This window comes from Heterocephalus glaber, unplaced genomic scaffold (assembly GCF_053883595.1).
Source record: "Heterocephalus glaber isolate CG9 unplaced genomic scaffold, H.glaber_assembly_v1.0 deba00001745, whole genome shotgun sequence".
Classification (NCBI taxonomy): Eukaryota; Metazoa; Chordata; class Mammalia; order Rodentia; family Bathyergidae; genus Heterocephalus; species Heterocephalus glaber.
Genome location: NW_028258451.1, coordinates 715,476 through 727,713, shown reverse-complemented (window position 1 = coordinate 727,713; position 12,238 = coordinate 715,476). Strand labels below are relative to the sequence as shown.

Sequence of the window (12,238 nt, the reverse complement as noted above, 5' to 3'; positions counted from 1 at the left end):
ACCCCAGGTACTTCCGGAACCTGTGCTCAGACGACACCCCCATGGTTCGGCGGGCTGCAGCCTCCAAGCTGGGGGAGTTCGCCAAGGTGCTGGAGCTGGACAACGTCAAGAGTGAGATCATCCCCATGTTCTCCAATCTGGCCTCTGATGAGCAGGTGAGGTGGCTCCCAGCCCCTCCGGCAGCCCTCCCTCCGGTGGGCCCTGCACCGGAAAGGGACCCCAGAGCTCAGCTGGGCCTCTGTCGACCTCCCCCTGCCCCCGTGCTCACTCCAGGACTCAGTGCGGCTGCTGGCAGTGGAGGCATGTGTGAACATCGCCCAGCTCCTGCCCCAGGAGGACCTGGAGGCCCTGGTGATGCCCACCCTGCGCCAGGCTGCCGAGGACAAGTCCTGGCGTGTCCGCTACATGGTGGCCGATAAGTTCACAGAGGTAGGTGAGGGGCTTTTGACTGCCGGAAGATGGGGACCCTGAACCCTTCCGAGGGAAAGGGGTAAACCGCATACAGGAGCTGGGCTTTTCCATTCAGGCAGCACGATCCTTGGGTGTTTGAGCAGTGAGATCTCTGAGTGTGCTGTTGGAGTCCACTGCTGTATCATTAGAATGGTTTTGCATCAGGTAACTGAAAACACAACTAAAATAACCTGAATAGGAAGGATAGCTATTGCTATTGTTAGTCCAAACAACACTACCAGGTAGGTGGCCTTGGGGCCCTTATTTTGTTTCTGAGTCAGCCAAGGCTTGCTAAGACGAAAAGCCTTGCCTGGAGTCATGACGTGTTGCTGGGTTTGGTCTCTGGGTGGTTCCTTTACCCATGCTCTGGCCTCTGTTTCGGGTGCCTTCCCTTCAGCCTCAGCCCAGAGTAGCTGCCAGGCCTTCTTACTCACCCCCCTGCCCCTGTCATCCCTGTCTGCAGCTCCAGAAAGCAGTGGGACCTGAGATCACCAAGACAGACCTAGTCCCTGCCTTCCAGAACCTGATGAAGGACTGTGAGGCCGAGGTGAGGGCCGCTGCCTCCCACAAGGTCAAAGGTTGGTGCTGGTGCCCAGAACACAGCAAGGTGGGCGGGATGTCCAGAGGGCTGGAGGTGGGGCCAGGACATCACATCTCGCCCCTCCCTACCTCCCTCGCCCACAGAGTTCTGTGAAAATCTCTCTGCCGACTGTCGGGAGAATGTGATCATGACCCAGATCTTGCCGTGCATCAAGGTAATAGGGAGCTCTCTGGGAGGAGCAGAGTGAGTCTGAGGTTTACTAAGGAAGGGGCCGGAGTCTGGGCATCGGGACAGCCAGAGGCAAACTAGGTTCCCAGCCCTGTAGGACCAGGCAGCACGGGCATTGGGAGCTGGGAGTCCTGACTCCAGGCAGAGCCTGCAACCTGGGGCTGACCTCAGAGGAGGGTGTGCTTGTTCTTCAGAGGGGACTGAGTTTCCTCAGGCACAGAACTTGGGATTGGGGCAGCTTAGGAACCACAGTGTGCACTCCACCTTCCTGCTGCTGAGCTGCCCCTGCTTCATGAGTGAGAAGGGCAGACAGTGGCCATTATCTCAGGGCTTCTTCAGAATTGGCCTCTGGGTCACTGCTTGCTGCTGCAGGGGTTTTCTGACCCTAGGGCTCCCCCGCTGCCTTCTTCCTCTCAGGAGCTGGTTTCAGATGCCAACCAACATGTCAAGTCCGCCCTGGCTTCGGTCATCATGGGCCTCTCCCCCATCCTGGGCAAAGATAACACCATCGAGCACCTCTTGCCCCTCTTTCTGGCTCAGCTGAAGGATGAGGTAAGAGGTACAGTAGAAGGAGGGCAACTGTTGGTTCTGAGACTTGTGTCACCTTCAGACAAGCTAGCAGGATGTTGGCTGTCTTCATTCCTCATGGAGAATCTTGTCGTTTTAATAAAGACGGATTTCTGCTTTTCACAAAAGAATTGTTAGGGGGAACTCTTTGGGAGTTTCACAGTGAGGGTTCCAAGTAACACTGTCTTGTTCTCCCAGGGTTCATTGTTTGCTGGATCTGGGTCCTAAGACCACTCTTAGGTAGAATAACCCAGAGCAACCTGCAGAACTCAGGAAAGTTGGTTATACTCACATATCCTTTCAGGACAGGCCAGGGTCACAGCAAAGGAAAAGTGTGTTTGAGAAACCAGTGTTGCCAGTTTTCTCCCAGTGGACTTGTGGAGACGTTGCTTACTTCTCCCAGGAACCTGGTGGGCAACATGTATAGAGGGTTGCCAGCCAGAGCCGCCCCCAAGCCTTGGGGCCAGGTTTCTTTGGTGGGTGAGTGGCACAGGCCTGGAGCACCCTGTGGCTGATCTTAGCTACTCAGTCTCCACCCCTTCAGAGGTCAAACTGATGCCAAGCAGCCCAAGGCCCCACCATAAATGCAAGTGATGGACATAGCCTGTCCACCGTGGTCCAAGGCCTCAGGTAAACCAAGGCACTGCTTGTTACCTAGTGGGATGTTCAAGGGGCTTAGAAGTGCTGTGGAATGTGCAGAATTTGAACAGCTGAACCTGTTGCACACTTGCTTACTTAGTCATTGACTTAGTGTGGTACTTTACCCCACCACTCAGAGGGAGACGTAGAGAGGAGTAGCTCATGGTGTCTGCCATTCAGGAGCACATGAGGTAGAGTAGGGCTCTAGTTGGAGTAAAAAGAACTAATTGTGTTTGTGTGTCTTTTTTCTAAATGTCTTTGTGTGCTTTATGGAAGTAGCTGAGGTATGTTTGATACACACTGAACCAGAGCTCATAATGTTGATTGTCAGAAGCAGATCAAAAACGTGCTTTCAGAGGGGAAGGAGCGGAATAAAAAAAGAATAAAGGTGTGTTACATACATGTACCAACTCCCACGATGAATATAAATGCTGCAGATATACATGACTCAAAATTGAAAAGAACTGCCTGCCCCCCGCCATGCTTTCTGTCAGCCAACACCTTCTGGGCTGGAGACTGCTGGGTGCTGGGATGTGGGTTATATGATGCATACTCCTTGGGGCACAAGCTAGCAGTCACGTTGTGTGCCAGACACTGCAGCCCCACTTTGCTCCTAAGACCCTTGGTCACCCTTTGCGGCTAGGTGGCTATTTGATGTCACAGGTTGATACCCAGGGAGGAGCTCTTGCTGTCTTAACAGCCATCGGGAAGCAGAGCTAGAACTAGTCATGTCTGTACTCTTTCTCTCTCACAAGATTGTATTTTCTTCATGTGACTCTTGCAAGTTAGAAAGGCTCAGCATATCTTGTAATACTGCTGCATGGTTTAAAAAGCTCCCTCACTTCCATCTGTATTCCTTGCTTCGTGTGTGCCTTCAGCCTGTCCCCAGGCTTACAGCCATTCAATGGATGTGGGCAAAGTAGCCCTTGGGAGAGTTTGGTTACATGAGGCTGCTGGAGTTGAGTGCTTTTCACCTTGCTCTGGATGCGGGTGAAGCACATTCTCTCCGCGTTCCCCTGTCCTCTCCTCAGTGCCCTGAGGTACGGCTGAACATCATCTCCAACCTGGACTGTGTGAACGAGGTGATCGGCATCCGGCAGCTCTCCCAGTCCCTGCTCCCTGCCATTGTGGAGCTGGCTGAGGACGCCAAGTGGCGAGTACGGCTGGCCATCATCGAGTACATGCCCCTGCTGGCTGGGCAGCTGGTGAGTGGGGAGGCCTGGGGGCTGGGAGGCTTGATGTAGCCCTGACAGCTGCCTGGGGCATTGGAGGAAGGCACCCGGGAAGTGGGTCCTTAGAAGACAGAACTCAGTAAGAGGGCGGAGGGAGAGAAAGGGGTACTTCAGGTGAGGTTGAGAAGCGCCCAGCCTCTGGGTTGGTGCAGTTTCCTAGGGTCACTGGTACCGCTCCCTGGCTCCTCTTCCGTGAGGTAAGGGCCCTTACCTTTGTTTCCCCTGCAGGGAGTGGAATTCTTTGATGAGAAACTCAACTCGTTGTGCATGGCCTGGCTAGTGGATCATGGTGAGTCCCTGCAGGAGGACAGCAGGAGGAGGGGCAGCTCCAAGAAGGATGGGCAGATGGGCCGAGGCCCTTCCCCTAACATCAGGTGCCCACACGGACCTGCTGCCTTGCTATTGAGAGCCCTAAGAAGTGCATGCTGAGAGGGGATGTAGCAGATCACCTACGGCTGCCTGGCCTTGGGAATCAGAGGGTTGCCAAGCAGAAAGCCCTGCGTGAATTCCCTCTTCCCAGCTGTCAAAGCTTACAAAAATCACTTGCCACCCTTTAGCCTTACGTTTATTTGGTGAAACAAGATTTCTCATCCCAGTGTCTGAGGACCATTGTGAGAACTGCTCATTGCTTTCATTCGGGTGGTGGAAAATAGTTAATGTTCATTTACCAAGCACTGTGTGAAGTACTAAGTGCTAAGTAATTGGCATGGGCAAATTACTTCTCAGAACCTGTTGTCCTTTCTATATAATAAGCCCAACAATGGAGTCTTGTTGAAAAGATACTCTCTGAAAAGAAGACACTACATAAAGCATGCAGTGCTGTTTTGTTTTGGCTGAGTTTGTTGGCTTACCTGTGGTCCACCACCATGGCTGCTCGATAAGTGGTAGCAAGTGTGAGTCTTCACTACCAAGCACCTCACTCCTTCACCCTGGAATCACCTCCCCTCTCACTCTCACCTTGTCGCAGTCTATGCCATCCGGGAGGCAGCCACCAGCAACCTGAAGAAGTTGGTGGAGAAGTTTGGGAAGGAGTGGGCCCATGCCACTATCATCCCCAAGGTCTTGGCCATGTCTGGAGACCCCAACTACCTGCATCGCATGACCACGCTCTTCTGCATCAATGTGAGTATCTACTGCCTGCTGGCTCACCCTCGGGAAACTGGGCAAGGGTGTTGGGAGGGCCCTCTGCTGAGACACCGGCTGGACATGGAGAAATGGCTGGAACCCAGGGCCCCAGGAATGAGTCCTGGGGAAATGCAGGCCACAGCTTGAAGCTCTTAAGAGTGAGATCACAGGGCCACTGTGGGCAGGGACTTGCATGAGGGGAGCCCCAGGCGGGGAGACCTCACCTGTGTAAGCAGTGATCTCCAGAGCTTCCTGAGAACCCTCTGCTTCCCTGCTAAACAGATAAGCACATTCATCTGAGGTGGAGTGGCTGAGCTTGCGCCTCTGGAGTCACACCTCATTTGAAATTCTGACTCTGCCACACATTAGCTGTGGACCATGGGAAAATTACCTGACAACTTAATGCCTAGTTTTTCTCACCTGTAAGGGATTCATGCTGGTAGTCAGAGTAGCTAACTTAATGGGTTGTGAAGATTAATCTTGTTATGCATACAGAATGCTTAGAACACTTATGCTATTTAGAAGAAATACACTTATCTCTTTACTTTCATTATCATTACAGTTATCTCATGTACTACTAACTTGTATCACTCAGAGCTAGAAATTAAAGGAAGAGATTTAGAAATAAATGGAAGTGTTCTAGTAGTTTCTTCCCATGCCATTGCATTCAGGAGGGATCTCGGGCTAAGAATCAAGGCCCATCCCCAGAGAATGAAGTCCATCTGAGGACAGAGACTAGGACCCCCAGAGTGAACGCGTGGTATTGGGGGAGTTGGAGCTTCCAGAGATAAACTGCCTTTGGAGTGGTGCCTCTGAAGCCAGAGCCTCCTCTGTTGTCCAGCCTCTACCTGGACCAGATACCCAGGAGGCCTGGTGGGAGGAAGGGAACGTGGGCCTTAGCTGTGAGCTTTGCATAATCACCTCTCTGCCACTTGCTGCCCTCCAGGTGCTGTCGGAAGTCTGTGGGCAGGACATTACCACCAAGCACATGCTGCCCACAGTCCTGCGTATGGCTGGGGACCCGGTGGCCAATGTCCGCTTCAATGTGGCCAAGTCCTTACAGAAGATAGGTCCCATCCTGGACAATAGGTGAGGCCTGGGGGCTCCCTCACACACTCGCGGGGGCTTCTTGTGGGCGTCTCAGTCTTTGGCCTCTGAAGATACCGCCCAGGCTTTGAGGCTCGGGACTGTTCTTTGCTTGCTCTGTGTACCTAGGCTCTGCTTTCCCCTTCACAGGGTCTGTTTATGAACTGTAGATTGAGAGTTCACGTGGCCTCCTTCATAGAATAGAATGAAACACAAGGTGGAAGCTCTGTAAACTAGCAATAAGTCATTAGAAAATGAAATGAACGAGTATTTTATAGATACATGCTATAATTGAAAAATACTGTTAATACTGAAATTTAAAACAAAATTTACAGAAAGACACTTGTCATTAATTCCCCTCAAAATCCTCCTCATTTCAAACACACTCCATCCTTCTTGCCACTTTCTGAAGCAGTTCTGGAAGTTCTCTTTCATGAGTGTGTTTAGTTGTGTTTTCATGGCTGCCTCAGTGTCCTAAATCGATGAAAAATCTTTACCTTTATTGACATTTTGACTTTGGGAAAGAGGCGGAAGTTACGTGGTGCCAGATTTGGTGAGTAAGGTGGAAAAGAACGTACTGCAATGTTTTTGTGGCCTGCCTTTCTGTTGGGTGGCCCTTGGCAGCAGAATTCACTGTATTTTTTATCATTTCTCTTAAAGACATGAAAGAAGCTTTCCAGAACTGCTTCCGAAAATGGGAAGGATGAAAGGATAAGGGTACTCAAAGCAAGGGAGAGTATTTCAAGAGGGATTAAGGGATTAATGGTGATCTGTCTTTTTTTTTTTTTTTGTATTAAGTTCTTTTATCGGTACATTGTAGGTATACAACACAATTACATTTCTCATTGGGAATTGTACCTTTACATAATGCATCGTGGTTCTTATTTTTTCCCCATTCCTAGCCCTCCCTTCACGCCCTCCATCCTTCCCTATTTACAAAGACTTTATTTCCATTTTTTCCATTTCTCATCATTTTTCCTTTCCCTTCTTTCCTTTCCCCTGCCCCTCCCACTACCCCTACCCCTTTGGACCTTTTCTTCCTATTTTACATTATCGATTATTCATTCTAATCATTGGTACATTTTAGGTATACAATATAGTGACATTCATTATTGGAAATGTGCACCTTTACATAGTCGCTCTTGGTTCTTATTTTTCACCCTTGCCCAGCCCTCCCTTCAACCCCTCCATCCCTCCCTGTTTACAAAGATTTTGTTCCTGTTTTTCCATTTTCTCATATTAATCCCATTCCCTTCTATCCTTTCCGCTAGCCCTCCCACTTCCTTCCCCTTTGCCCCTTTTCTTCCTATTTCACATTACCTAGTATACGTTTAGTCCTTATTTACACTTTCAGTTTCTCACACCAGAGAAACTATTCAGTATTTACACATGTGTGTTCTATTGATTTCACTTAAGAGTATCGCCTCAATGTGCATCCACTTAGCTATAAATGTCTCTAATTTCTCATTTTTTATGGCTGAGTAGTACTCCATTTTATTAAAAAACCACATTTTCTTTATCTAGTCTCCAGTTGATGGGCATTTGGGTTGTTTCCAAGTTTTAGCTATTACAAACTGCGCTGCTATGAACATGGGTGCACATATATCACTGTGGTGTGATTCTTTTAATTCTTTGGGGAAGATCCCCAGCAGTGGAATAGCGGGGTCAAATGGGGCTTCCAGTCCTAGTCCTAGTTCTTTGAGGTATCTCCATACTGATTTCCACAGTGGTTGCACCAGTCTACACTCCCACCAGCAGTGGAGCAGGGTTCCTCTTTCCCCACAGCCCCTCCAGCATTGGTTATTGGTTGATTTCATGATAGCAGCCATTCTTTCTGGAGTGAAGTGGAATCTCAGTGTTGTTTTCATTTGCATCTCTCGAATGACCAGTGATGTTGAGCATTTTTTCATGTATTTATTTGCTTTTTCTACTTTTTTGTCTGAAAAATGTCTGTTCATTTCAGATTCCCAGTTTTGGATTGGGTCTTTAAATTTGGGAGGTCTGATCTTTTTAAGTTCTTTATAGATTCGAGATAGTAGACCTTTGTCTGAGGAAGAGCAGGTGAAGATTTTTTTCCCACATTGTGGGTTGTCTCTTCACACTGCTGGTGGTTTCTCTTGCTGTGCAGAAGCCTTTTAATAAGAAGAGATCCCACTTGTTGATTATTTGTGCTAGTTCACGGGCAACTGAGGTTTTGTTCATAAAATCTTTTCCTACTCCGATGTCTTCAAGGGTTCTACCTAACCTCTGTTCCAACTGGTTCAGAGTTTCTATTTTAATGTTTAGATCTTTCATCCATTTTGATTTTAATTTAGTGCATGGTGAGAGATACAGGTCTAGTTTTAAACTTTGGCATGTTGAAGCCCAATTTTTCCAGCACCATTTATTAAAGAGGCTATCTTTCCTCCAGTGAGGGTGTTTGGCTCCTTTGTCAAAGATGAGATGGCTGAGTGTGTCTGGCGTTGTTTCTGCATCCTTTAATCTGTTCCACTGGTCCTCAGGTCTGTTTCTTTGCCAGTACCATGCTGTTTTTATCACAGTAGCTTTGTAGTATAGTTGCAGGTTGGGGAGTGTGATACCCCCTGCCATGTCTCTGTTACCTAGAATTGCTTTTGCTATTCTGGGTCTCTTGCTCCAAATGAATTTTTGGATTGTTTTCTCGAGGTCTATGAAGTATGCTGCTGGGATCTCCATTGGAATTGCATTAAATCTATATAGCAGTTTTGGAAGTATGGCCATTTTCACTATATTAATCCTTCCTACCCAGGAGCAGGGAATGTCTGTCCATTTTCTGATATCATCTTCAGTCTCTCTTTTCCGAGTGCCATAGTTTTCAGAGAAGAGGTCTTTGATTTCTTTCGTTAGGATGATTCCTAGGTATTTCAGTGTTTTGGATGCTATTGTGAAAGGAATTATTTGCCCTATTTTTCTCTCAATGGATGTGTCTTTTTTTTTGAATCACGGTCTCCCTTTGTATTCAGGCTGGCTCTGAACTCACTATGTAGCCCAGGCTGGCCTCAAACTCATGGTGATCCTCCTCCTGCCTCTGCCTCCAGAGTGCTGGGATTACAGGCATGCGCCACCGTGCCTAACTGCCAATGTGTCTTACTGTAATAAATTTTTAAATTTATACATTCACTGTACATTTTGATAACACTATATATGTATATGTACCCACATATGTATGTGTGTGTATAACAAACATCCAATAGCCAGGAATAAATTGAGTGAGAGATGTGTAACGTCTCTGGTAAAGGAAAAACATTGCTTTGAGAAACTTCTGAAGGACCTACATAATATCTGTGTATGGGCCAGTTCCCTGAATTCATTTTTAAATTTGGTGTAAGTCTATTAAATATCAGCAGATTTGTTAATGGAAAATTGGCCACTTCTGGAAATATCATGAGAATGCAAAGACTGAATTAACCAAGGTGTCTTAGTTTTCTCATTGCTGAGACAAACAGCAAGTTAAAGGAGGAAAGGTTTATTTAGCTCACAGTTTGTAGAGGTTTCAGTCCATAATCGGCTGACTCCAAGGCAGGGTGGCAGGGCAGACAAACATCGCAGAGGAAAAATTATTCATGGTGTGTAGAAGGTAGCAAAGCAACAAGGGACAATCACAGTTCTTTCTATCCCTTATATCTTACCCAGCCTGCTTAGGATGGGTAGCACTCACACCCTTAATCCTAGTGCCCTTGATCCTAGGTCACACACTGTAGATCCAGCCACCTCTGAAAAAGCCCCACCTATGGCTGCATGAGGTTTTAGGGGGACAGCTAGACCCAAGCCATAACACAAGGCCACCCTAAAGAATAAGAGTTGGACAATTCCTCTCCCAGAGACCAAGACTTACAGTGCCACTGTAATTAAAAGTGAGCTTTCAGCACGAGTAGATCCAGATCCATATATACCTGGGGCACAGAATCAAGGGTGCAGAAATGGACCCAAAAACACATGACAGCAGGCACCATTGCAGTTTGGTGAAGAGATGCTCATATTTTCCCAACTGATCAGTTGGATGTCCAACTAGGAGTGAAGAAAACTGCCTCATTGCATAAGCAAATTAAGTTGAAATGACAGACTAGATAAAAGAAGACTTCTAGAAGAAAATGTAGAAGGCTTCCTCACTTGGGTAAGCACAGATTTGGTGGACAGCTAAAGGAAGAGATGGAGAAGATAGTCTTTAGTCAAACAAAGAACTGTTTATCACAAGACAACATTTTAGTACTGAGCCACTGACTGGGAGGAGGTATTTGCGACACACATTCCTTTTTTTTTTTTGGTACCGGGGATTGAACTCATGACTTTGCACTTGTGAGGCAGGTGCCAGAACCCCTAAGCTAAATCCCCGGCCCTGCAACACACATTTCTGATAAACGACTCTTAAGGAATACTTGTCTGGAAATAGTAAGACAAATCCCAAGAAAGAAATGGGCAAACATTTGAATGGACAGTTCAAAGAGGGCCTCTCCACATGGCCAGTAAGCGATGACAAGGGGCTCAGCATCGTTAGCTATCAGAAAAGGCATGTTACGCCTCCATGAGGCGTCACCACACACTGCCGGGAGGGCTGGCCAGGACCAGGGCTGCTGCTTGCTCACCTCAGCAGGGGAGCCGCCAGTGGCTGAGCCCTCTGGGCACGGGTGGGAGGTGGTGAGGGTAGATCCCCACACACGCAGGAGCCAGCCCTCACACACGTGGTCTGCATCCGAGAGAGAGGGAGGAGTGCTCACTTCTCTTGCAAGTGCTCACCATAGCTTTCTGCATAGCAGCCATAGGATGGAAACAACCACATACCTGTCCACAGAGAGTGGCCGAGTTCTGGTTGATTCGTATGATAGGAAACTGTTCAACAAATAGAAGAGATGCCTGCTCTAAGCCGCAACACAGTCACTCGTAGGCATCCTGTTGAGGGAGAGGCCAGATCTGAGAACAAAGCGCCATTTATATCAAGTTCAAAAATAGGCAGAACAAATTAGAAGGTAAAGTGAGTGCAGCGGTTCCACGGGGCAGGGGAGCTGTTACCTGGAAGAGGATATGTGGAGCCTGCTTGGCTCATTTCTCTGAGTTCTGCAGCCCCGTACTTTGATTTTTTCTCTCAAGCCTGCCTTTGTTTCCCAAAACTGTTGACCGTCAGCGCAGGCAAGTTTCCCTGGACTCCCTTAGATTAGGGAAGACGCTTCCTGCAGTTCTCTGTGGGGCCAGAACATCCCCTTTGAGCCTCGTCAGGCACATGACCTGGCACTGGTTTGGGCAGCACCTTTCTGCTGGTCTAGTTTCGACTTGGGCGGGAATTGGGATGGTACACCACTGTACTCAGTGGGCCTCAGTAAGTACGTGTTCAGTCAGCGAGAGGCCTCCATCGCTCCGCCCCAGACTTTAGGTTCCAACCTCTTCCATACTTGGCTTTCCTGGACTGCTGTGACCAACCTGCTTGGGGCCCAGAGATGTCTCATTGCTTGTCAGATTGACACCCTTCAAAGTAATGGCACTGTAGGCCTCAGGGACTTCTAATTCGGGCCGGGGGCGTGTCCATCCATTTGTCCTGGGCTCTGGAGGCTCCCCTCACCTGTGTTGTATATCTCTGTGCAGCCTCTTGCTCGGGGAGCCCTCTGCCCACGGAGGCCCCTTTCCCAGCCAGGCTCACTCTCTTCTCCTCTCTTTTCCTTCCAGCACTCTCCAGAGTGAAGTCAAGCCCATCCTGGAGAAGCTGACCCAGGACCAGGATGTGGATGTCAAGTACTTTGCCCAGGAGGCTCTGACTGGTGAGCACTTAGAGCCCCACAGGAAGGTGGCCTGCAGCGGGGCTTGGGCTATTGGTTAGGGAGCGGTGCTGGGGCATTTGTGGATTGGGGGAGCCATGCTTCTGAGTCTGGCCCATTGCTGTCTCTGCAGTTCTGTCCCTTGCCTGATGCTGAGTGAGAAGTCAACACTGGCCTCTGATGTCCACCCTCCAACCCCACCTGCCGCAGGGAGTACCTCGCGGGGAGACAGTGGGGGATGTGGACTGCCACTCCTGGTGCATGGTCTGACCCCAGGCCCCTTCCCCAGCACGGTTCCTTCTTTCTCCAGCCTGAGGAGACTTCTCACATCCACCTCCCAAGGGGCTAGGGGAGCACAAGGTGGGACAGGGCAACAACCCTGGGAGGAAGGGGCTGCTCCTGCCCATGGTGGGGAAGAGATGTGAATGTCCCAGGTCACTTGTTCCTGCTGCTGTAATGGGGACCCCCTCCTACTTAGCACCTCCCTTCCTCCCTCCACCCCAGTGGTTTTTTGGTGTCAGTTGTACTGTTTTTATTTTATTCCATTTCTCCCCTTTTCACAGAGAAATAAAGGTCTAGAAAGGTCTGTGGTCATAGTCATCAGCTTG

The 12,238-nt window shown here is 48.9% G+C and overlaps 1 protein-coding gene across 1 annotated transcript in view; it reads left to right on the top strand.

Moving 5' to 3' along the window:
* Ppp2r1a (protein phosphatase 2 scaffold subunit Aalpha) overlaps positions 1-12,216 on the top strand; it is a 30,101-nt gene extending 17,885 nt beyond the window's left edge. The window contains exons 5-15 of the mRNA XM_004866739.4: positions 8-155; positions 274-429; positions 914-1,028; positions 1,135-1,205; positions 1,637-1,771; positions 3,457-3,630; positions 3,886-3,946; positions 4,625-4,779; positions 5,729-5,871; positions 11,542-11,633; positions 11,764-12,216. Coding sequence (XP_004866796.1) covers positions 8-155; positions 274-429; positions 914-1,028; positions 1,135-1,205; positions 1,637-1,771; positions 3,457-3,630; positions 3,886-3,946; positions 4,625-4,779; positions 5,729-5,871; positions 11,542-11,633; positions 11,764-11,780 — 1,267 coding nt within the window. The 3' untranslated portion in view covers positions 11,781-12,216. The remainder of the gene's footprint in view (positions 1-7; positions 156-273; positions 430-913; positions 1,029-1,134; positions 1,206-1,636; positions 1,772-3,456; positions 3,631-3,885; positions 3,947-4,624; positions 4,780-5,728; positions 5,872-11,541; positions 11,634-11,763) is intronic.
* The last annotated feature ends 22 nt before the right edge of the window (positions 12,217-12,238 follow it).